Source organism: Chlorocebus sabaeus, chromosome 19 (genome assembly GCF_047675955.1).
Source record: "Chlorocebus sabaeus isolate Y175 chromosome 19, mChlSab1.0.hap1, whole genome shotgun sequence".
NCBI classification, from domain to species: domain Eukaryota; kingdom Metazoa; phylum Chordata; class Mammalia; order Primates; family Cercopithecidae; genus Chlorocebus; species Chlorocebus sabaeus.
Window position 1 is genome coordinate 29,038,149 of NC_132922.1, and position 26,789 is coordinate 29,064,937.

General features: G+C 42.5%; 1 pseudogene and 1 gene segment (V, D, J or C); both read right to left on the reverse strand.

Annotated features, from left to right (window-relative positions):
• Positions 1 to 417: 417 nt before the first annotated feature.
• Positions 418 to 9,971, reverse strand: LOC103223582 (set1/Ash2 histone methyltransferase complex subunit ASH2-like; annotated as a pseudogene).
• Positions 9,972 to 14,013: 4,042 nt separating this feature from the next.
• Positions 14,014 to 26,029, reverse strand: LOC119618192 (immunoglobulin lambda variable 1-36-like). The segment is given in 2 exon segments: positions 14,014 to 25,668; positions 25,785 to 26,029. Coding segments are annotated over 2 exon segments (612 nt in total).
• Between the last annotated feature and the right edge of the window lie 760 nt (positions 26,030 to 26,789).

Consider the following 26,789-nt stretch of genomic DNA (forward strand, 5'->3'; position numbering starts at 1 on the left):
GTAAAGGGCTACCAGGAGCCCAGGATTTAGAATTTCGAAAGGAGAAGGAGTTTGGCAGGACCAGTGCTTTAGTAATCCAGGAAGATGACGTTTTTCCCGTCAAGGAGTTTGCGACTGGTGTGTTGTGATCTCCTGGGGCTGGCAGGGAGGGTGGGCCGAAGCCCTATGTTACAGGGTGTGGAGTGAACAATGCCTGAGAAAATGAAAGAGGGAAAGTAGATCCCCCTTCAGGAAGGACTAGATGGGAAATGTAACATGGAGAGTTTCTGAAATCTACACATCCTTGGGAAATTTCAGGTAAACAGAATCTTGTTAATTTGTATATTTCTGTCAGAGGAGAAGATAAACAGTGTTTCTGGTGATATTAACCTGAAAGATACCGGCCATCTTATCTCCAACACAGAAGTTTTGCTTTAAATGTCCTTTCTTCTTGGGCTATAGGTACTGTGTTTTTAAAGTGGTTTTTTTTAGTTGAGTGTGGTGGTGTGCACCTGTAGTCCCAGCTACATGGGAGGCTGACACAGGATGATGGCTTGGGACCAGGAGGTTGAGGCTGAAATGAGCCATGTTCATGCCATTGCACTCCAGCCTGGGTGACAGAATTAGACCCCATCTCAGTTTAAATAAATATTAAACATTTAAAAAGTATAAAAATATGCTTTTTGATCAAGCTTTACCATTGTATTGGTATCCTCCTTAACATATCATTTGAATAAATACTTTATATTGGTTATTTATATATTTTAATAAGAGTCAGCCATTTCTATTTTTTTAAACTATAACCTGAGTGTTTTGTAGGTTATCTACTGGAATCTGGAATGCTCAAGGAGATTTGCTTACCATATCTATTTAAACTATGTGTCTGAAGAATGAACTCTCCTTTAACCTACGGATTTTTTCCCTTGTATCCTTGTAGTGATTTTTTTTTGTGGGGGGTGTAATTGGTGGTTTTGATTATTTCATGCTGTGCTATTGTTTTAGTTTTTTTTTTTTTTTTTTTTTTCTATTTTGTTTGTTTGTTTGTTTTCAGATGGAGTCTCACTCTGTTGCCCAGGCTGGCATGCAGTGGCGTGACCTCAGCTCAGTGCTACCTCCACCTCCCGGATTCAAGCGATTCTCATGCCTCAGCCTGCCAAGTAGCTGGGATTACAGGTTCATGCCACCAAGCCCAGATGATTTTTGTATTTTTAGTAGAGACGGGGTTTCACCATGCTGAACAGGCTGGTCTCAAACTCCTGACCTCAGGTGATCCTCCCACCTCAACCTCCCTAAGTGCTGGGATTATAGGTGTGAGCCACTGTGCCCAGATCTAGTTCCTATTTTATACTTCAAGTCAAATTCATTTTCTATAGTTCCAAACCTCTTGGATTTCAATCTTGTCTTGCTATGTTTAAAATTTCTATCCCAGTTCCATCAAATGAGCAGACACTGTTGGTTGTCCCCTTATTCCTCAAGGCAAAGTTGCAAGCTTGGCTCTATTCCAGCAACAAGAGGGATACATCTTGATGAGTTTTAGCCAATTATAGGTCATTTCATTGCCTTTGACAGTAAATGGTTTAAGTGTTGACATTTAATGCAATTTTGGCTAAAAAGACTTGAGGGGAAGTCTGTTGAATGATTCTTGTAAAGCTTGTTCTCATTGGTAAATATTTATGCTGGAGGAACTATTTCTCTTTGCTTGAATCCCTCAATGTTTCTGGGGAAAAATTCCTCTCAATCTGTGAAAGAAGAAGACAACTTTTCAGTTACTAAAAGGCAATGGTGGAATAGGCAAGGGCTAGAGATTCTCTTTACATAGGGGAGAAAGTAGGAGGAAGAAGGGTGTCACTGATCCAAAGCAAGCCCAAAACTCAGCAGGGAAAATTCCATTAGGTTTCAGGACCTCCTAATAGTCCCTTCTGCTTTGATATTCTGTACTCTGGACCCACAGTGGAAGTGGCCTGACCCTCTGGATACTCATTGGCAGTGGATACCATGCCTTCTCTGGTCTCTTTGTCTACATGGTTAGCCCTGCCTTTTGCCTCTTTTATGTTGTTTTTTCTTTGTTCCTTTCATTCTAGACTGATAGTGTTTCTGCTTGTGTAACAGTCTTAAAAACCCATTGTCATTCTCCCATATCATTCAAAGGTGTCCACACCATCAGACAAGTCTTCCACATCATCTTTCCTGGATAACCCATCTCTATTCCTGGCCTCTGCTAGAATGGTTAATTAGGTTCACGAGTTATACCTAATCTTTTCAACAAAAGCCTGTGAGTTAAATATGCTAGTGTTATAACTCAATGTACAGACTTTCTTTTTTTCTTTTCTGTCTGTTTCTTTTCTTTTTTTTTTTTTTTTTTGAGGTGGAGTTTCTTTCTTGTTGCCCAGGCTGGAGTGCAGTGGCATGATCTCAGCTCACTGCAACCTCCGTCTCCTGGGTTCAAGTGATTCTCCTGCTTCAGCCTCCCAAGTAGTTGGGATTACAGAAGCCCTCCACCATGCCTGGCTAGTTTTTTGTGTTTTTAGGAGAGACTGGGTTTCATCATATTGGTCAGGCTGATCTTGAACACCTGACCTCAGGTGATCCTCCTGCCTTGGCCTCCCAGTATTGAGATTACAGGCGTGAGCCACTACTCCTGGCCCAGACTTTCTTTAGACAATACATATAATTATTAGGAAGGCAAAAAAAAAGAAAACATAAATAATGCTCATTTTGCAGGTGACATTTTAAACAATGAAAACAACAACAGCTTTGACAGACAACTGGAGCATTTGTCTGTAAAAACTCTTTCTGGCTGGGCGTGGTGGCTCACAACTGTAATCCCAGCACTTTGGAAGGCTGAGGCTAGCAGATCACTTGAGGTCAGGAGTTCAAAAACAGCCTGGCCCACATGGTGAAATTCTGTCTCTACTGAAAATATAAACATTAGCCGGGCGTGGTGGTGGGCGCCTATAATCCCAGCTACTCGAGAGGCTGAGGCAGAAGAATCGCTTGAACCTGGGAGGTGGAGGTCGCAGTAAGCCAAGATCGTGCTGCTGCACTCCAGCCTGGGAGACAAAGCAGACTGTATAAACAAACAAACAAACAACAACAACAACAACAAAAATTTAAAAACCTCTTTCTAAAAATAGAATCGTTTGTAGCAGCAATGCTTTCTGTAAATATCTGAATATGTCCTTGTAAGACCATTTCAATAAATTGTAGTTGTTAACTATATCTTACAAAAAATACCAGCCTACTCATAAATTTATATTCCAAATATGGTGGAAACAGTGTCCCATGTCGTAGCATCTTGCAAATGTGACTTTGATGCTTCTGAAAAAAATCCATCTGTGATCAGGCATACTACACTCATACTACTGTTTAAACAGTAATTACACAAGGAAAAATAGAGAACTGAAACCTTTTGCAACAAGAAAAGCTTTGAAGTGAATACAATCTTATGAGAAAAGGCACATTTCATAATATTCATTATCACAACCCAAACTTTGGAGAAACCAGATGCTCTGTTTCTTTTCTTTCTTTTTTTAAAAGGGAGAAAAGCTTCTGTCAAACCATGAAATAATTGGTTTAGCATTAGGATTGGATGATAGATCCAGCTTGATTTGCTGAGAAGGATTTGGTGGAGGATAAGGGTTGGTGTTCATAAGCTCAGTCTCCTGAGGTGGGAGATTTTTCAAGGTGGGGCAGATTCCAGGGTGCTTGGATACATACGAGTTTTTGACAGTCTTCCGAATAAAGCTGTCCAGGCCCATCCTCCTCTGTTTCATGAAAGCTTCCGCAAGCACCTCGCTTCTCATGGTTCTTTACCTGGCAGGTTGACCCAAACTTCATCTATGTTTTTTTATCTTCAAATTCTTTATTGCCTCAACATGATGCTTTTCTAATATCATTTTATGTAGAGACAGCAGAAAAGTAAATCATCATACTTTCACACTGTTTCTCTAATCCACCGCGTGCTGTGGGGATGTTCATTTGGTGATGTAACTTTCAGCTCTTCCCCTTCATGTCCTGGTACCAGGTGAGTCATCTCAGTGAGTGGTGGGAATGTGTCTGGAAACCAATCCCACATGGAAGGTCTCAAGTAACATAAACATTCATATGCTCCATCAACTATTTCTTAGAGAATTAATGTGGTGGAAATTTTTCCCATCTTCATACCGTAGTTTGAAATCAAGTCATAGTTTTCAGCATTGAACTGAGAATTTAAATTTGTTTCTGTGTGTTCTTAGGTTTTTGAATGGGAAATTGGGAGTAACTGAGTCAGAGAATATTATACTGACTGCATTTGAAGTACAAATGTGCAAGATAACTTCATAATAGTGAGTACAGTTGCTTCTCACATGTTAATATTTATAAAAAATATTCTGGGAAGGTTGTTAAAACAGATTTTGGGGCACCAAACCAATTTCTGATTTAGTAGGTTTAAGATGGGCAATTGCATTTGTAAGAAGCTCCCAGTTAATGATCTCATTTCAACACTAAATGAAATATAATTTGATCTCCATAGACAAATTAATGAATGAGGATGTGTTTTTTAATGCTGCTTGAATAAGAAGAGTCTTCCTAGTAGTAGTGGGTCTTTGCGTGTCACTGTGGTTGATATATTTTGGAGCAGAACCTCCTTCTCTCATTACTCCAGGCAGAGAGGAAGACAGGATGCACAGGGTTGGAGGAGGCACACTGGGGAGAGGGCCATATCCTACGAGACACCAGATCAGGCACCAGGCAATGAAGCGCTGGACCGGAGAATGAGGCAAGAAGACTGTCTCCCCACTGTGGGGTTTATCTTTTCCAGCATCTCACTTTGTCTCCTGCTGTTGAAGGCTAAGGCACACTGAGCATAAGAAAGAAACTTTTGTGGTACTTCTCCCATGGGTTTAAATCACTGTGAAAATGCCAACATCCATATACAGCGCACGGTAATACTTATTTTCATTCTCGGTCTGGGCCCCCATGCGGACAGCTTTGTCCCCTGCCATGGAGCCTGTAGGCAATCAGGGACCCCAGAGGGGCAGTTGATCATCTTGTAGATGAGTGTGTTTGGAGCCCAGCCTGGTGTTTGCTGGTATCAGCTGGGGTGGTGACTTGTAGAGACTGACTCAGAGCTAAGACCACATTTGCGTATGACTGTACCTCATGGAGACACAGACAGTGATGGCTCTGGGTCACCACTGTCTGAGGATCTATCTGTCCCTGAAACTCAAGAGAGACATCGTTATTGCTATGGAGAGGAGGATCAACCTTGACCTTGATTTGTGTGTGGGCCCCCATGGACGCAAAGCCCCTTTCCCTGAACTGATCACTGATTCAGGAGCCTGAGAGGGGACCTGAGGACACAGGAGACTGAGGGAGGGTCTGCTCTGAGTGTGGGCCAAGGAGGGTCCTGGTGGGAGGAGCTGTTGGGAACAGGCACACGATCCTGCCCAAGAGCCTCTGCTGGACCCTGAGAACATCAGGATGCTGAGTCTCATCGGTGAGTACAGGGGGCAGCTCAGCCTCTGCCAGCCTGTGGCCAGTGGGGCTCACCCAGCTGTGAGGACCCCCCAGGCAGGGCCTGGGACAGTTACCCATTGCCTCCTGTTGGTCACAAGCCCACCGGATTTATTTCATTAATAAGAACATTTATACCCACGTCACTCTGATGAACCCATTTGCATTACATAGAAAATAGATAGCTGTTAAATCTTTCCATTCTTATCTTATATGGCCTCCGTAGCCATTTCTATGGGAATGCTTAATGTTTCTGCTGCTCTCCATGCAGAAAAAGGTGCCTTGAGATCTGGGCTTCCTCAAGAGTCTCACGGGGAAGAGTTGCTTGAAGCAAATATTGGGCAGTTTCTGTATGAGGCTATTCCAGAGACCCACTACTAGACTCTGACTCAATGAGAAGCCCCAATGATGTAAGAGGGGAGAAGAGAACACAATCAGGACCCGAGGGATGAGGAAACCCACCCTCAGCAGTCCCTGTGGTCCTGAGTGGGATGAGCTGCAGGAAAGTTACATCCATGGGACCAGCTTCCCCCAGTGGCCAAGGAGCACTCAGCACTGTTTCAGCCATGGTGAAGCCTCCCCTGACTCTCTCATGTCCTACATAGAGGTTTACTGGCCTCATGCCCAGAGTTGCCCCAACCCCTAACTTCCTGTCCTGATACTGCAACTGAAATGCAGGTCCCCATGACTAAGCCAGGCCAGCTCTGGGCCTCGAATTCCTCCCTGACCTGTGTCCTCAGGCAGCATTTCACATTTGAGTGCCTTGTTCCTGGGACACAGTGAGCCTCAGACAGCCCTGAGCACAGACTGCTGGGGATGGAAGGGGAGGTCTCTGCTTTGAACCCTAGAAAAGCAGAGTTCATGCTTCAGGGAACTGCCCACCCGCTAAAATGTCCCCAGGCTCTGACCATGATGTGTGCTAAAAAGGCTCATTTTGCTTCTTTCAAGAAAAAAAATTCCAGCTCCACAGGCACTGGTGTTTGTACATATGGACAAACAGCCAACACTTCAGTGTCATCAGGTGCTTTGGTTTTGTTTTCCTTTTACTGAGACTTCAGAAACAATGAATGCAAAATTGAGAGAACAGCCTTTTACAACTAGAAAGTACTTAAATATTGTTTCTGTATAGGTACATTATTTTAAAATTTGAAAATTATCATAGAAGAAGAGCCAGGGCAGGCCAATGTTTTTGTCCCACTTCCCCATCTGTGTGTGTCACTGTGAGAAGCATTGAGTTACTTTAAAAGCAATACATGCTTATTATGTGAAATCAGAAAGTATTAAAAATCACCAAGTTCTCTGCAAAGCTACCTTATCCCAGATAATCAACAGAAGTACATTTCTTCATTTGGATGCATTCTTTCATTTTTGTTGTCAATATTTTCACAATAGTTATCAAACCTTGTGCTCATTCCTCTGGTTTTATACATCTTTTTGCTCTGTCATTTAATGTTAATGTAAGTAGTTTTCCATTTCTTTGGAAGGGTAAAATATTTGAGTAGTTGCTAATTTTATTTTGATTTGAATACCAAGGAAAAATTATAATTTTGGGTAATTCAAATAATTTGCTTGTCAGACAAATATATGATATATTTAGAAATATACAAAAGTAGAGTTTCTTTTCTTTACTCTTAGCTCAGAAAGCCCATACTTTGAAGATGCTTCTTTCTGGAGGAAGTGCATTTAGCCTCAGCCTTTAGATCTGATCCAGCTGTTAGTGCTCCTTTTAGAATACAAAGCAATAAACTGATTTTTTTGATCCAGTTGTTCCCAGATCATTCTAACATTTCCTCCACTTCAGGGCTTAAGCAGGTATAGGAATCAATTCAGACCCTTTCCTTCCTCTTTCTATGGCTGGTCCACATGTAAGCTGCCTGAGAGCTGGTGTGTGTGATCATATGATCTTCGTATCACAAAGGCCTAGGGAGGTTTATGTCTTGGTTCCTCTTCTGTATCTATCACTGTGCCAAGCACCACTATGGTGCAGTAAGCAGTAATACTCAGCATCATCCTCGGGCTGCACACCTGAGAGCATCAGGGCAGCTTTGCCCCCAAGGAGGGAGCCTGAGAACCCGGCAGGGGTCCAGGAGTGTTTGTTGCTTGCATGATAAATCAGTGTCCTGGGGGCTTGGCCAGGCTTCTGATGGAACCAGTAGGGATTATGACCCCCAATGACTGCGCCAGCTGGAGCCACAGGTGAGAGTTACTGTCCCTCCTGGGGACACAGTCAATGAGGTTCCTAAGTCACCACAGCCTGAGAATTCGACCCTGAAACAAAAAAACAGACACATGTTAGGAATTAGAAAGGGAGACACAAGAATCCCTTCAAAGGCTGGTATTTGAAATCTCTCTTAACCTGGGCAGCAAGTGAGGAGGTACAGGGGGAGAAGGAGAAGGAGGCCATGATGCTGATATTAGAAGTGACTCCTGGCTCCAGAGCTGGGGCTGGATTCTGATAGCTCTTTATGTCCTACTTAGCTCCCTATGTGGAGAGGGTGTGTTGTGTGGTACTTTATGCAAATCTTTGCTACCTTTAGAACGACTCAGGTTCTTATCCCTGAGAGCATCTACACTGTGAAGAGCCAAACCAGGGTGACTATGTGCTGTGGATTTGCCCAGTGGGAGGAAGCAACTGCTCTAACATTTTACATGAGCCAGTGAGCAACTGTGCAGGGTTTATTAGGTTTGAACCTCTTGAGCTTCTTACGATGCAGAAGACCCAGACCACCCCTTGGTGGCTTTCCTCGATGAGAATGCATGGTCTTTCACTTATTTAACACATAATAATTGGTTTATCTTTTTGACATTACCACAGTATTTCCCAGGCCAATTCACACCCATTACTTGTCTATTCTTTGCTCATTCCTATTTGCACTTTTTCTTGCTGTTGTTGAAATCCTGCCCCTGTGACTATAATTCAATTTCACAGAAGAAAATGTCTTTAACTATGTTAGTTACTTGGACAAGATTATTCACTCCTTAGAAAATACAGTAAGATAACAAGTCCCAGCTCGTAAGGTATGCAGTACAGCACCAGTTTTACAGAGGGATTACGAGATCTTGGGATGAGCAGTTGTTGGCTTATGGCACAGAATATAAGAGCAGTCACTGGAAGTGGAAGAAAAATGATGGTGAGCAGGGCATCTCTCACAGTCCTACCCAGCCTTTTAACTTGGTAAATGGATAGACTATGTTCTGTAGCATCTTTGAGAGAACATTTAAGACAGTTCAAAAACAATGACAACAACGAAAGCCATCCACTATTATTCCCCAGAGAGTCCATACCTGAAAAGAAAGAAGGACCTGTTCCAGGTTCCCATGGAGGACTGTGCCTCCCATCCTCTTTTGTCTCCAGAAGAAACAAGACATCAGCCAGAGTGTGCTCTACCACAGCATCCCAGTCCATGTCATTCATAGGGCAGTGAGATTCTTTGGAGGATGCTTGGAGCACAGTCCAAAGTTAATGGAAACTATGAAGCTCTTGTCCAGTGAGATGGCTGGAAAGTAAGCCCCCTAAAAATATCTCTTTAAGCCACGTCTTAATTATAAAATATTATTTTACTATGTGGAGTCTGTTTTAGACTCTTCCCTTCTTTAGCCACAAAGTCTTTCTCCACAAAATAAAAATAATTGTTTAACGTTATCAAAGCCTTATCTTGGTAAGTATCAGGCAATAACTTGGCTGTCTCTTGTGTTTTCAGGAAGATTAATATAAAATCCTAGGATGTCTCCCTGTCCATAACTAAAACAGTAGTGTTTGCCAGTGGACTGGTAGAACTTGATTCCCTTTTGCTGTGCCAAGAATAACTACATTTATCATAACCTAAGGGAGCTTGACAGTTACCTTAGGGCTGAGATCAACCCAGTCTGGCGGTGGTGTCTGGTGGCATCTCATTCATGGTGATTTCAAAGTACCAGGACCCTTTCTGTATCTCATGAGAAGTCTGCACTGTAAAGTAGACTTTCTTTCCACCCACAGTCAGCCAGCCAGTCACTGGAGATCTCTAACTGGGGAGCTTAATCACGTTGGTCTAACAAAACCTGTTCATATAAGCAGGCTCTGTAGAGGTCTCCAGGAATGTTTTCCTACCCAGCAGTTAATTTCAAGCTTCCGAGGACCAACTGTGTGAGGATTAGGCTAAGTCAGAATATACCAATAGCCGTCTTCATTAAATGTGTGATCCAAGGGGTGTGAGGAAGACAGCGCTGAACAGAAAACAAAAAGTCACTCTGGGCCTTCTTGGTGGTCCCTGTGGTCTCCCCATCCTGCTGTTGGCACTGAGCTCCTCTTCCTTTTTCCTGCTGCTTCCTGCTGCAGTTTCCCGACTCAGATTCCCACTGTAGACACAGCACTGCTTTGTTTTCAGTTGTCATAAACAGGTCAATGTTACCAAGTCCTGATCCAAAAGTCCAAATCTGGGGTAGTCTTCTTTCCGGTTTTTACACCCTGGATCCAGGTGTTCCTTTACCAAGAGCACATCTCTTTTTTTACTCATTGTTTTAACAATGTTATTCAGCCAAGTCATTTTCCCAGATGTCTGAATGGTCATCACACACTGCAAGTATTTATCAATAAATGCTATAATATCTTTATCTTTGGAGAACCTTGTCTTTGGATATTCATTCAGTGTTCAGGACTGCCATGCCAGGTTGACCAAAGCACTAAGGGAAAATTCATGTTTGCTTGTTGCTGGATAAAATATGCCACTCTGATGGCATGCTTTGCAATAAAAATTGTAGTTGATCACGACAGGTAGACAGGATGAGATTCTGTGCTAGATGTATCAGCTGTGAACCATTTTGTACAACAGCAGATGCCCCGTGCCAGCTGGAGGGGCTGTTACTGCTACCATCAGCTTTATCTCCCCCTTTTTTGGCAGCTGCTACATTTGCAGCTGCTCCTGGGCTAGGTCAGACACCCATCACTTACATCATGGTCACTCCCAGACTTTCTCACATTATTCTGAGTCACCTGTAATGAGGCACTTCCAACTCCATTGGCCTTTCGGGATGCTGCAGGGCTGGCATAAAAGGAAGGGTGTCCTAAATACTTAGGTATACTCTCCCAGTCCTGTATGTTTTGATTGTTCTTGGAAGAGAAACGACACTGAATATAAATCTTCCTCTTTTTGACAGTGGTAAATTACTCATACACAAAATTCATTATTTTAACCATTTTCAAGTGTAGAGTTCAGTGTCATTAAGTAAATTAACACTGCTATACAACCACAGTACCACCATTTATCTCCAGAAATTTTTCATCTTCCCAAACCAAAACTTAATACCTGGAAAACATCATTCTACTTTTTGTCTCTATGGATTTGACTACTCTAGATACCTCATAGAAGGGTAAGCAAACAACTTTTGTCCTTTTGAAGCCAGCTTACTTCTGCTGGCGTGATATCTTTAAGGTTCATCCATGCCATCACATGAGTCAGAACTTTCTTTTTAAGGCTGAATAATATTCCATTGTTTGTGTATACTATATCCCGTTTATCCATTACATGGACACTTGGGCTGCCTTCACTTTTTAGCTATTGTGAATAATGCTGCTATGAACAAGGGTGTACAATTTTCTCTTTGAGATCCTGCTTTCAATTATTTGAGGCACATAACCAGAACTGAAAATTCTGATAAAATGGTAATTCTATGTTTAATTTTTTGGGGGAACTGCCGTAAGACCTCCACAATGGATGCATCATTTTATAGTCCCTCCAGCAATGCATAACAGTTATAATTTCTATACATCTTTGCTAGACATTCTTATTTTCTATTATTTTGGTAATGCCATCCTAATGGGTGTGGAATTGTATATTATTGTGGTTTGATTTTCACTGGCCTAATGATTAGTGATGTTGAATATCTTTTCATGTGCTTATTGCCCATTTGTAGATCTTCTTTGGAGTCTACTCAATACCAGCTCAAGGTTTTTGCCCATGTAATTCAGATTGTTTTCATTTTTGTAGTTACTCTTGAGTGGTAGGGGTTCTTTCTACAGTCTGCATCTCTTATCAAATGCAAAATTTGCAACAATCTTTCCTATTCTATGATTCAAATGTTTGCTCAGTTGATAGTGTCCTTTGATGCACATAAGTTTTAGAATTTGATAAAATCCAATTTATCTGTATTCTTCTTTTTTTATTTTTTTCTGTGCTTTTGGTGTCATATTTAAGAAGTCATTTCCAAACCCTATATTGTGAACCTTCTCCCTAATGTTTTCTTTTAAGATTTTGACAGTTTTGACTCTTCCATTTGGGTCTTTCGTCCATTTCCAGATTGCTAGTGAATATCCAGTTTTCTCAACAGCATTTGTGAAAAAGATTATTCTTTTCTCACTAAATGGTCTTGACAACCTCGTTTAAAATTATTTGACTGAATAACTAGGAGTTTTTTTCTAGGCACTCAGTTCTATTTGTCAATATGTCTGTCTATATGTACCACTCTGTTTTGATTAGAGTAGTTTTGTAGTATGTTTTGAAATTGGTAAGTGTGAGACCTCCAACACTGTTCTTCTTTTACAAGATGATTTTGACTATTTAGATTCTCTTGATATTCTATATAAATTTTGGGATTAATTTTTTTCTATTCTTTTTTTATTTGTTTGTTTGGTTTGTACTTTTAAAAAATATATATATTTTAATTTCTGGGATACATGTGCAGACTGTGCAGGTTTGTTACATAGGTATACACGTGCCATGTTTGTTTGTTGTATCCATCAATCCATCATCTACATTAGGTATTTCTCCTAATGCTATCCCTACTCTAACCCCCATCCCCAACAGGCCCTGGTGTGTGATGTTCCTCTCCCTGTGTCCATGTGTTCTCATTGTTCACTTATGAGTGAGAACATGCAGTGTTTGGTTTTCTGTCTCTGTGTTAGTTTGCTGAGAATGATGGTTTCCAGCTTCATCCATGTCCCAGCAAAGGACATGAACTCATCCTTTTTTATGGCTGCATAGCATTCCATGGTGTACATGTGTCCCATTTTCTTTATCCAGTTTATCATTGATGGGCATTTCGTTCCAAGTCTTTTCTATTGTGACTAGTGTTGCAACAAAAATACGTGTGCATGTGTCTTTATAGTAGGATTATTTATAATCCTTTGGGTATATGCCCAGTAATGGGATTGCTGGGTCAAATGGTATATCTGGTTCTAGATCCTTGAGGAATCCCCACACTGTCTTCCACAATGGTTGAACTAATTTACACTCCCACCAACAGTGTAAAAGCATTTCCATTTCTCCACATCCTCTCCAGCATCTGTTAGTTCCTGACTTTTTAATGATTGCCATACTAACTTGGAATTTTGATAGAGAATGCAATGAATCTGTAGATTCCTTTTGGTTTGTATAGCTAGCTTAACAATATTGAGTTTTCCAATAAATGAACAAAGGATTTATTTCCATTTATTTTGTGTACTAATTTCTTTTTCAATGTTTTATAGTTTTCAATGTACAAGTCTTTCACCATTTTGATTTATTTTATTTTATTTTATTTTATTTTATTTTAATTTAATTAATTTATTTTTTTGAGATGGAGTCTCACTCTGTCGCCCAGGCTGGAGTGCAGCGGCACAATCTTGGTTCACTGCAAGTTCTGCCTCCTGGGTTCATGCCATTCTCTTGCCTCAGCCTCCCGAGTAGCTGTAACTACAGGTGCCTGCCACCACGCCTGGCTAATTTTTTGTACTTTTAGTAGAGATGAGGTTTCACCATGATGGCCAGGATGGTCTGGATCTCCTGACCTCATGATCCACCCACCTCGGCCTCCCAAAGTGCTGGGATTACAGGCATGAGCCACCGCGCTGACCGATGTTATTCTTAAGTATTTTAAGCTTTTATTTTTATTTATTTGTTTATTTGAGACAGTGTCTCACTCTGTTATCCAGGCTGGAGTACAGTGGCAGGATCTTGGCTCATTGCAACCTCTGCCTACCAGGCTCAAGTGATTCCTATGCCTCAGACCCATGAGCAGGTGGGATTACAGACATTTGCCACCACATCTAGCTAATTTTAAATTTTATTTATTTATTTATTTGTAGAGACAGGGTTTCACCGTATTGGCCAGGCTACTCTTGAACTTCTAATCTCAGATGATACTCCCATATCAACCTCCCAAAATGCTGGGATTACAGGCATGAGCCACTGTGCCCAGCCTTATTTTACTCTTTAGAGCGATGTTGTAATTTGATTTGTTTTCTTAATTTCATTTTGAGTTGTTTCCTGTTTGCTTAAGTATAGAAATATGAGATTTTCTTTTTCTCTCTCTCTTTCTCTCTCTCTTTCTTTTCTTTTCCTTCCTTCCTTCTTTCCGTTCTTCTTTCTTTTCTTCTCTTTCTTTCTTTCTTTCTTTCTTTCTTTCTTTCTTTCTTTCTCTCTCACTCTCTCTGTCTCTTTCTTTCTTTCTCTCTCACTCTCTCTGTCCCTTCCTCCCTCCCTCCCTCCCTCCCTCTCTCTCTCTCTCTTTCTTTCTTCCTCTTTCTTTCTTTCTTTCTTTCTTTCTTTCTTTCTTTCTTTCTTTCTTTCTTTCTTTCTTCTTTCTTTCTTTCTTTCTTCTTTCTCTCTTCCTTTCTTCCTTTCTTCTCTCTCTTTCTTCCCTGCCTCTCACTTTCTTTGAGTCAGGGTCTTACTTTGTTTCCCAGGCTGTTCTTGAACTCTTGAACCCAAGAAATCCTCCCACCTCAACCTCTCAAAGTGCTGGGAATTCAGGCGTGAGTCACCATGTCCAGCCATGAGATGTTTTTACATGGTGATTTTGTATTGTAAAACATTACTGAATACGTTTAACCTTTCTAATATTTTTTTTTTGTGGGACTTTTACGGGCATTTTACATATAATATTATGTCATCTGAAAACAGAGATTTTATTTTTTATTTCTAATTTTTATTCTGTTTATTTCTTTTTCTTGACTAATTATTCAGGCTAGCCGTTCCAATACTGTTTTTAATAGTGGTGAAAGTGTGCATTATTACTTTGTTCCTGATATTACGAAAACCTCTTTGGTCTTTCAGATTGCGTATGATGCTAACTGTGGGATTTTCATAGATGGTCTTTACTATGTTGAGGTAGTTTCCTTCTATTCATAGTTCCTTTGATGTTTTTACCATGGAAGGGCATGGAGTTTTGTGAAATGATTTTCTGTAGTGAGGATCTTACTGCATTACATCTGGAAGAGCCACTCTGCTCTATACCTAACCATACCTGCTCCACTATATGCCTGGGGTTAGAGATGAATAAATACCTTGTGTTCTCCAGGGGCCAGAGGCCACTCAACCAGACCCACAGTAGAGGTCACCCATGTGAGGGGCTGGGGGAGCTGAAGAGGCCCTCATGGGTACAACTGTGGACTCTGCTTCAAGCCATAGTAGCTGTAGATGTAGACTTCTCTGTAGATGTTGGCTGGGATGGAGCTACCCCTGCCACCCTGGACTCAGATATGGGCAAGGAGTCCAGGGAAAACAGAGGAATGGACTAGAATCAGAAACAATAAAGTGAGGGGACTAGGCTCAGGCTCCTGTGAGTAGTTTGGGGTGACTGGTACAGCAAGTGACCCCATTTGTCCCAGGGTTGGTGGCTGTGTTGATGAGTCTCTCAAAGAAGCCAGTTTCTCCCTCACTCCGACTCTCTGCAGCTGATGGCCCCTCTTCTTATAGATTGATCAGGAATGAATCCTTCATAACTCCCAAATTTAGGAGACCAGCTAGACTTCTATGGGTGGCCTCAGAGTTTCTGTTAATGAGTTTTAGATGGAAGGGTGTGTAATGCTTTCTTTATGCAAATCAGCATGTCTCCCTCTTCTTGTCTCCTAGTCCCTTCATAGAACCTTAGTCCAGACAGTCACTGGAATACATTTCCCAGGTGGGTTGGAGAAGGCCAGGTTGGCTGAATCTGGTTCCCTGTGAGAACACAACTGCTGAGCCAAGTGAGCAGTGAACAGATGATACAGGGTCACAACAGGATGGCTTCCCAGCTGTCATTATCTGCAGCCCCTCAAGGACAAGCCTATAGCACCCAGTGTTGCCCCCGTCCCACCCCAGTCCCAGACTTACTGAGTCCTTCAGTTTCTCCCTGCCTTTGTCTATTTTCTTCTTCACCAAAGATATGACTGTGAAGGCCTCTTTTAAGCTGCATTTGTATTTATTGCTTTGCACAGAATTCCTGTACCATGACATACCTGTCTGGTCCATGCTGCTATTTTTAGCAAAGTCCTGGGATCTCGGTCTCACTGAGGGAGATTCTCTGATAGTCATCAGAGTGGGGAGCCCAGTTTGGTAAAGGGGAAGCCACCAAAAATTGAGGCAACATTGATGTCCCCTGTCCCCCAAGGCAGTTTCCAAGCAAAATAATGTTGGTTCTCCTCAGGAGCCACCTGCAACACGCCTGTTTTCTTCTAGACCTATAACTAAAGTCCCAGTTGGTCCCTAAAGATTAGGTGGGGAGTGTGACCCATGAGGAAGTGTGCTACACTAAAATAGATCTGCTTGAGTTTTCTAATTTATATAAACAGAAATCTGGAAACAGACATGTGAATGGATATTAAGGGTATGGGTTAATGGTGGAAGGAACACAGAGTTGGATCAGGCTGAATTTTGTTGATTTGGGCCCAGTAAGTAGGGACTCTGCATTTAATGTTGCAGCTCAGGGAGTTAAAAAGGCTCTAATAGTTTATTTGTTTGGTTAGCTGAAATATGTATTAAAAGATGGCCCACTGTGAGTGAGCTGAAAATTCCTGATCTCCCTTGGCTTAATGTAGAGAAAGGGATCCAAAGGCATAGGAAGATTGGCATGGTGAAGTGGATTAGTCATTTTAGACCTACTCATCTCAGCTGGAAGTGTCCAGAAGATATACCCTTAACCAATGCCTTGCAAAATAGATTTGTGAGAGCAGCACCTGCATTTTTGAAGAGACTTGTAATTGATAGCCCTTCTATACATATCATATCTAATAGTGGGAACAACAGTCACTCAACTACAAAATTTAAATACAATGGAAATAACTGGATTCAAGGTGGCAGGAGCCAAATCGTGGCACTCAACTATCAAAGGCAAAGTGGGTATAGGTACTGTAATGAACAGCAGAGGCAAAGCAGCAATCAGAATAGTCTGACTTGTGTAGAGATTTGGCATTATCTAATTAATCATGGGGTCCCTAGAAGTAAAATTGATAGAAAGCCTACTGCATTCCTACTTAATTTATAAAAGCAGAAAACTTCTAGGTCAAATGCACAAAAGACTAATTTTAATTATAAATACAGAGAATCATGACCCCTCAATCAGTTTCCAGACTTGAGCCAGTATACAGACCCAGAACCCCTTGAGTGAAGGGGAGGCCAGGTCCCCTTGAGGAAGGACCCCACCACATGACCAACAATTTATGCAGTGAATCTTTCTCCCATCCTCCCCCAAAAAGACTGCTGGGCTTTTAGCAGGGTAACTCTGCATTGGGGCAAAGAAAATGATCAGACATTTTGGGGACTACTGGACACTGGCTCTGAGCTGAAGTTCATTCCAGGGGACCCAAAACATTATCCTTGTGTTTCTCCAGTTAATGTAAAGACTTATGGAGCTCAGGTAATGAATGACGTTTTAGCTCATGTCTGACTTACAATGGGTCCAATGGATCCCCAGACTTATCCTGTGGTCATTTTCTCAGTGCCAGAATGCATAATTGGCATAGACATACTTAGCAGCTGGCAGAACCCCCACATTGGCTCCCTGACTGGTAGGGTGAGGGCTAATTATGGTGGGAAAAGTCAAATGAAAGCCATTAGAGCTCTGTCTCTACCTACAAAAAACAATATTGGGCTGGTGCAGTAGCACAAACCTGTAATTTCAGCACTTTGAGAGGATGAGGAAGGTAGATCACCTGAGGTCAGGAGTTCGAGAACAGCCTGACTAACATGGTGAAACCTTGTCTCTACTAAACATAAAAAATTAGCTGGGTGTGGTGGTGAATGCCTGTAATCTCAGCTACTTGGGAGGCTGAGGCAGGAGATTTGCTTGAACACAGGAAGCAGAGGTTTCAGTGAGCCAAGATTGTGCTCCAGCCTGAGCACTCCAGCCTGAGCAGCAAGAGCGAAACTCAATCTGAAAAACAAAACAAAACAAAAAAACACCAATATTGCATCCATGCAGGGATTGTGGAGATAAGTGCCACCATTAAGGATTTGAAAGGCGCAGGGGTGGGTGGTGATTTCCACCGCGTCCCCATTCAACTCTCCCATTTTGCCACTGCAGAAGACAGAATGATCTTGGATAATGACAGTGGATTATCAGAAGCTTAACCAAGTAGTGACTGCAATTGCAGTTGCTGCATCAGAGGTGGTTTCATTGCTTGAGCAAATTAACACATCTTCTGGTACGTGGTATGCGGGTGGTCATTGACTTGGCAAATGCTTTTTTCTCCATTCCTGTCCATAAGACCCACCAGAAGCAATTTGCCTTGAGCTGGCAAGGCCAACAATATACCTTTACTGTCCTACTTCAGGGGTATATCAACTCACCAGCTTTGTATCATAATCTTATTCGGAGAGACTTGGATCGCTTTTTGGTCTTGCAAGATATCACACTGGTCCATTACATTGATGACATTATACTGATTGGATCCAGTGAGCAAGAAGTAGCAAACACTGCACTTATTGGTGAGACATTTGCATGTCAGAGGATGGGAAATAAATCCAACTAAAATTCCAGGTTCTTCTACCTCATTATAATTTCTAGGGGTCCAGTGGTGAGGGTGTCTGTAGAAATATTCCTTCTGAGGTGAAAGATAAGTTGCTGCATTTAGCCCCTCCTACATCCAAGAAAGAGGCACAATGCCTAGTGGGCCTATTTGGATTTTGGAGGCAACACATTCCTCATTTGAGTTTGTTACCCTGGCCCATTTATCAAGTAACCCAAAAGGCTGCCAGTTTTGAGTGGGGTCCAGAACAGGAGAAGGCTTTGCAACAGGTCCAGGCTGCTGTGCAAGCTGCTCTGCCTCTTGAGCTATATTACCCAGAAGATCCAATGGTGCTTGAGGTGTCAGTGGCAGATAGAATGCTGTTTGGATCTTTGCAGGCCCCTATAGGTGAATCACGGTGGAGGCCTCTAGGATTTTGGAGCAAGGTCCTGCCATCTTCTGCAGATAGCTAGTCTCCTTTTGAGAGACAGCTCTTGGCCTGTTACTGGGCTTTGGTGGAAACTGAATGTTTGGCTACGTGTCATAAAGTCACCATGTGACCTGAACTGCCTGTCATGAACTGGGTTCTTTCTGACCCATTTAGCCATAAATTGGGTCATGCACAGCAACATTTCATCATCAAATGGAAGTGGTATACACGTGATCGGGCTCGAGCAGGTCTTGAAGGCACAAGTAAGTTACATGAGGAAGTGGCTCAAATATCCATGGCCTCCACTCTTGCCACCCTGTCCTCTCTCCCCCAGCCTGCACCGATGGCCTCGTGGGGAGTTCCCTATGATCAATTGACAAAAGAAGAAAAGACTAGGGCCTACTTCACAGATGGTTCTGCACGATACGCAGGCACCACCTGAAAGTGGACAGCTGCAGCACTACAGGTTCTTTCTAGGACATCCCTGAAGTACAGCGGTGAAGGAATATCTTTCCAGCAGGCAGAACTTCAAGCATGGCACCTGGTTGTGCACTTTGCATGGAAGGAGAAATGACAAGATATGTGATTATATACTAATTCATAGGCTGTAGCCAATGGTTTGGCCGGATGATCAGGGACTTGGAAGAAGCATGATTGGAAAATTGATTACAAAGAAATTTGGGAAAGAGATATGTGGATGGACCTCTCCGAGTGGTCAAAAACTGTGAAGGTATTTGTATCCCGTGTGAGTGCTCACCAACGGGTGACCTCAGCAGAGGAGGATTTTAATAATCAAGTGGATAGGATAACCTGGTCTGTGAACACCAGGCAGCCTCTTTCCCCAGCCACCCCTGTCATTGCCTAACGGGCTCATGAACGAAGTGGCTATGATGGCAGGAATGGAGGTTACACATGGGCGTATCAACATGGACTTCCACTCACCAAGGGTGACCTAGCTATGGCAAATGCTGAGTGCCCAATTTGCCAGCAGCAGAGACCAACACTGAGCCCTTGATATGGCACCCTTCCTTGGGGTGATCAGCCAGCTACCTGGTAGAAGGTTGATTATATTGGAAATCTTCCATTATCAAAAGGGCATAGGTTTGCCCTTACTGAAATAGACACTTATTCCAGATATGGGTTTGCCTATAAGACTACCATCCATAGACTCATGGAATGCCTTATTCACCGTCATGGTATTCCACACAGCATTATTCTCACCAGGGCACTCACTTTATTACTAAAGAAGTGCAGCAGTGGGCTCATGCTCATAAAATTCACTGGTCCTACCATGTTCACCATCATCCTGAAGCAGCTGGATTGATAGAACAGTGGAATGGTCTTTTGAAGTCACAATTACAATGCCAACTAGGTGACAATACTTTGCAAGACTGGGGCTAAGTTCTCTGGAAGGTGTGTATTCTGTGAGTCAGCATCTGATATATGGTACTGTTCCTCCCATAGCCAGGATCCATGGGTCCAGGAATCAAGGGGTGGAAGTGGAAGTGGCACAACCCACCATCACCTAGTGGTTCACTAGCAAAATTTTTACTTCCTATTCCTGCGACATTATGTTCTGCTGGTTTAGAGGATTTAGTTCCAGAGGAAGGAACACTGCCACCTGGAGACACATCAATGACTCCATTAAACTGGAAGTTAAGATTGCCACCTGGACACTTTGGGCTCCTCCTACCTTTAAGTCAACAGGCTAAGAAGGGAGTTACAGTGTTGGCTGGGGTGTTTGCCACAGACTATCAAGATGAAATCAGTTTACTACTCCATAATGGAGGTAAGGAGGAGTATGCTTGGAATACAGGAGGGTCATTAGGGCATTTCTTAGTATTGCCATGCCCTTTCAAGGACAATGGAAAACTACAACAGCCCAATCCAGGCAGGATTACAAATGAACCAGACCCTTCAGGAATGAAGATTTGGGTCACTCCACCTGGAAAAAAACCCATGACCTGCTGAGGTGCTTGTTGAAGGCAAAGGGAATACAGAATGTGTAGTAGAAGAAAGTAATCATCAGTACCAGCTATGGTCAGCTGCAGAAATGAGGAGTGTAATTGTCATGAGTATTTCCTCCTTCTTTTGTTAAAAACACATTTGTGCATGTATACACTTGTTCTAAGAAAATATCTTCATTTTATCTCCTTTCTCCTTTATCATATGACATATTGTCTTCACATCAGCATTTAAGTATTGTTAACTTTATGTAACAGTATTTGGGTTGGGGATTGATGTGTTTCTGGTTGTACGAAGGATAGTTGTATTATGTTAGGTGTAATTATGACCTTATTATTGTCTTTATTTGAAAATTATGTATGAACTCAGAAGATATATTTGGGTTGAGGTTGACAAGGGGTGGACTTGTGATGAGTAATACTGAGTGTCAACTTGATTGGACTGAAGGATAAAAAAGACACACCCTCCTGGGTGTGTCTGTGAGGGTGTAGCCAAAGGAGATTAACCTTTGACTCAGTGGATGGGAAAGCCAGACCCACCCTTAATCTGGGTGGGCACAATCTAATCAGCTGCCAGCATGGCTAGAACATAAGCAGGCAGAAAAATATGAAAAGAGACACAGGCCTAGCCTCCCAGTCTACATCTTTCTCCCATGCTGGATGCTTCCTGCCCTTGAATGTGGAACTCTAAATTCTTTAGTTTTGGAACTCGGCCTGGCTCTCCTTGTTCCTCAGCCTGCAGATGGCCTATTGTGGGACGTTGTGATTATGCTATATATATGTGTGTCTGTGTGTGTGTATATATACATATATTCCATTAGTTCTGTCCATCTAGAAAACCCTCATTAGGCCAGGCATGGTGGCTAACGCCTGTAATCCCATCACTTTGGGAGGCAGAGGCAGGTGGATCAGGAGGTCAGGGGATCGAGACCATCCTGGCTAACACAGTGAAACCCCGTCTCTACTAAAAATACAAAAAAATTAGCCAGGCATGGCGGCGGATGTCTGTAGTCCCAGCTACTTGGAAGACTGAGACAGGAGAATGGCATGAACCCAGGAGGCAGAGCTTGCAGTCAGCAGAGATCATACCACTGCACTCCACCTGGGCGACAGAGTGAGACTCCATTTCAAAAAAAAAAGAAAACCTTGACTAATGCACTAATCCACAGGAAGGAGAAAGAGGAAATCCTTCTTAAATTATTCTTTGAAAAAGATGTGACAGATATAAAAAAAAACAAAAAAATTATTCTTTGAAGCCCATGTCACCCTAATACCAAAATGAGGGAAGGACATAACAAAACAAGAAAACTATAGAACAATATCCTTGATGAACATAGATGCGAAAATCCTAAACAAAATACTAGCTAACCAAATCCAACAGCTATCAAAAACATAGTCCACCATGTTCAAGTGGGTCGCATACCAGGGATGCAGAGATGGTTTAACATACACAAGTCAATAAATGTGACATACCACATAAAGAAAATTAAAAACAAAAATCACATGATTATCTCAATAGATGCAGAAAAAGCACTTGACAAAATTCAGCATCACTTCATGATTAAAACCCTTGGCAAAATTGACATAGCAGAGACATCTCTTATGGTAAGAAAATCCCACTATTTCAAGCCCATAGTCAACATTATACTGAAAGGAAAAAAGTTGAAAACAATTGCCCTGAGAAATGGAACAGACAAGAATGCCCACTTTCACCACTTCTATTCAACATAGTACTGGAAGTCTTAGCCAGAGCAATCAGACAAGAGAAAGAAATCGGGGACATCCAAATTGGTAAAGAGGAAGTGAAACTGTTGCTGCTGGCAGATAATGTGATCATATACCTAGAAAACCTTAAAGAGTCATTCAAAAAGCTCCTAGAACTGGTAAATAAATACAGCAAAGTTTCAGGATACAGAAGTAAGGCACACAAATCAGTAGCTCTGTTATACAATAACAGTGAACAAGCTGATAATCAAATCAATAACTCAACCCCTTTTACAAATAGCTGCAAAAAATATACTTAGGAATCTACCTAACCAAGGGGGTGAAAGATCTCTACAAGGAAAACTACAAAACACTGCTGAAAAGAATCATAGACGACACATCCCCTGCTCATGAATGGGTAGAATCAATATGTTGAAAATGATCATGCTGCCAAAAGCAATCGACAAATTCAATGCAATTCCTATCAAAATATCACTGTCATTCATTACAGAACTGGAAAAAACAATGCTAAAATTCATATGAAACCAAAAAAGACCTGCATAGCCAAAGCAAGACTAAGCAAAAGGAACAAATCTGGAGGCATCACATCACCCAACTTCAAACTATACTCTAGTAAAGTTTGACTCCATAGTCACTAAATCTGCTTGGTACTGGTACAAAAATGGGCACATAGACCAATGGAACAGAATAGAGAATCCAGAAATGAAGCCAAATACTTACAACCAACTGATCATTGACAAAGCAAACAAAAGCATAAAGTTGAAAAATGACATCCTTTTCAACAAATGGTGCTGGGATAACTGGCAAGCCAAACGTAAACGAATGAAACTGGATCCTCATTTCTCATCTTATACAAAAATCAGCCCAAGATGAATCAAAGACTTAAATTTAAGGCCTGAAACTGTAAAAATTCTAGAAGATAACATAAAAAAATCCCTTCTAGACATTACTTTAGACAAATACTTCATGACCAAGAACCCAAAAGCAAATGCAACAAGAACTAAAATAAATAGATGGGACTTAATTAAACTAAAAAGCTTCTGCACAACAAAAGAATCAGCAAAGTTAACAGAAAACCCACAGAGTGGAAGAAAATCTTCACAATCTATGCATCCACAAAAGACTAATGTCTAGAGTCTACAAAGAACTCAAACTAATTATGAAGAAAAAATAAACATCCCCTAAAGGCGTGAATAAACAATTTTCAAAAGAAGGTATACAAATGGACAAGAGACATATAGAAAAATGTTCAACATCACTAATAATCAGGGAAATGCAAATCAAAATCACAATGTGATACCACATTACTACCACAAAATGGCCATAATTAAAAAATCAAAAAATAATAGATGTTGGCATGGATGTGGTGAAAACAAAACACTTTTACACCGGTGGTGGGAAGGTAAACTAGTACAATCACTATGGAAAACAGTGTGGAGATTCCTTAAGGAAATAAAAATAGATGTACCCTTCGATCCAGCAATCTCACGACTAGGTATGTAACCAGAGAAAAAGAAGTCATTACACAAAAAAGATACTTGCACACGCATGTTTATAGCAGCACAATTTGCAATTGTAAAAACATGGAACCAGCCCAAATACCCATAAATCAACAGGTGGATAAAGCAAATGTGATGTATATATCCACATACCAGGGAATATTACCCCCAGCCATAAAAGGAACAAAATAATGGCATTCACAGCGACCTGGATGGAACTGGATACTGTTATTCTAAGTGCAGTAACTCAGGAATGGAAAACAAAACATGGTATGTTCTCATTCATAAGTGGGAGATAAGCTATGAGAACACAAAGGTATAACGATGATACAATGAACTTTGGGGACTGAGGAGAAAGGGTAGGAGGGGGTGAGGGATAAAAGACTACACGTTGGGTACAGTGTACACTGCTTGGGTGATGAGTGCACCAAAATCTCACAAATCACCACTGAAGAACTTATTTATGTAACAAAACAACACTTGTTCCCCAAAAACCTATTAAGATAAAAAAAATTGAAAAATAATCAAAAAGAGAAAAATCACTAAAACCCTTAAAAACCCAAATAAATAAGTAAATAAATAAATATATAAATAAATGAAAGATGAGAACCTCTTCCACTATAGAGAGAATCAGAGGCAAGAGATGAAGAAGCAAGAATCCCGACAAGCCGTCATAGAATCTCCTGTCACCTTAGATGAACATTGCCCCTAAAGTTTGATTTTGATGCACAATACATTCAAACGTGAAAATAAATACAAAAATAAAATCAGAAAAAAATGATCTAAGGACTCTCAAAGATAGTAATGAGCCCTCTGTGGGATGGGTACAATTCAGCAACAACCGTGAGAATCTCAAAAGAAGTGTGCAGAGTGAAATAAGCCTGAACAAATGGGAGGATAACATTTGATAACACTGATACGTTCCAGAAAACGGAAACCAAACAGTAGTGACAGAGGCAGATCTGCAACTTCCAAGGAGAGTGTTGGGGGAGGAAGTGAGGTGACAAGGGTCATGAGGAGCTGCTGGGGTTGGTCACAGGTTGTATAGCTCCCGGTGCTGGTGATGTTTTCAAGGATCCAGAGAAATGCCAAAATTTGTCTAATTCCCTATTGTAAATATGGGTGGTTTATTATATGTGCATTATTCCTACATGAAAGGAGTTGTATTAAAAAAAGAATAGGCTTGAGAGAAAGGAAGCACAGGGATTCAAACTGAGGAACAGGAGGAGGAAGGCAGCACTCTGGAAACTCCTGGAAATGGGAAAAGGAGGATGACAGAGACACAGGTTCCCCATCAGAGGTGGGTCTGTGATGACACAGCTGGACCTGCCACCTCAGCCCAGGACTTCAGTGCAGACACCCTGGGTCCCAAGCTGCAGGGAACAGAACTTTCTGTTTTCTGGACACCCTGTTCCTGACTCTGAGGACTAAAGGGGAGGAGGAGCCTCCATTCTCAGGCAGAGCCCTGGATGCCCCTGGACCCATGGGGGAAGCTACAGCAGCAGAAGCCGCAGGCCAGGCCTGAGCAGCAGGTGCCAGGGCTCACCCTTCGGGCAGAGGAGGAAGGGGGTTCTTGTCTCACTTCCCCCTGGCCCTGGAGCACTGTGGGACCGCTCAGGCTATCATCCCATGCTGCGCAGTAATAATCAGCCTCATCCTCGGTCTGGAGCCCACTGATGGCCAGGGAGGCTGACGTGCCAGACTTGGAGCCGGAGAATCGGTCAGAGACACCTGAGGCTCGCCAATCATTATAATAGATGAGGAGTTTGGGAGCTGTTCCTGGGAGCTGCTGGTACCAGGATACATAATTACTTCCGATATTGGAGCTGCTTCCAGAACAGGAGATGGTGATACTCTTCCTGGTGGCCTCAGACGCTGAGCGAGGTTGAGTCAGCACAGACTGGGCCCAGGACCCTGGAAATGAGAGAGACACAGACATGGTGATTGACAAGAGACAAAAGGAGACAAGAGGAGAAAGCAGGGTCCTATGGGCTTCCCAGGGCCCCTCTCCTGGCCCCAAATCCTGTCACCTGCACAGTAAGTGAGGAGGGTGAGGAGGAGAGGGAACCAGGCCATGCTGGAGATTGTCCTGAGTCCTGCCTTCTGTACCCACAGCTGAAGCTGCGCTTCACCCACATCTCTCCCTCTCTTCATACTCTGAAAGGGGGAGAGTCCATCCATGCAAATCAGACCCCCCAGCTTTGTGACCCCGCCCTGAGCCCTGGGCCAGGCTCCTCGGCTTGAGGATGTCAGGGGGTGGCAGGGGTGGAGCTTTGTGGTCCTAGGGGGTGGGGAGGACGGAGCTGTGAGCCCTGAGCAGAGGACACCAGGCAGGGCAGGTGGCTGGTTCTGCTCTAATCACCCTCTGTCTTCTCAGGAATGATCCCCATGCGCCCCCTGGTGCCCAGAACAAGGAAAACCCTTCTATGATCAGGTGACCAGAGCCTCTCAGATACACGGCTTCCTCCCCCCATTCTGTCCACTGCCCCCTCTCTCAGGTCCAAGCCAGGCCAAGTGGTGTCTGTGTCTCCTCCCTGTGACTTCAGGGCGGTCTTCACACTCTACTGAGGAGTCTTCAGACTCCTCAGGAGTGAATCTGTCCATGGCTCTTTGGCTGTACATTGTAGAGGACTCAGGTGGTGTCTACATAAAGTCCTATGTCAGGATCAAGCCCAGAGCAGGGACCAGCCCCATGAACTCACTTCCCCACCTGTGTTGGACACCGGGTCCTCTCCTCTCATATGGCTCCTTCCTGGTGGCCAAAGCTCCACTTCCTCTGTGGATCCTGCAGCGCTGAGGTGAAAGGGAGCTCTTTCCTCTAGGATGCCCTGGGGAGGAATTCCCAGAGGGTTTTTGTGGTCAATCTTTGTTCTCTCTCTACTTCCCCAGATTTGCAGTCATAGTCATTTGGATACTGTGACCAGGGATCTTGCCTAGGAGTCTGTCCTCCAAGCACTGAATACCCATCTGCAGCGGATCCCGGCAAATGACTCTGGAGTGTTTCACTTATGAGCAAAAAGAGCAAAGATGCTCAG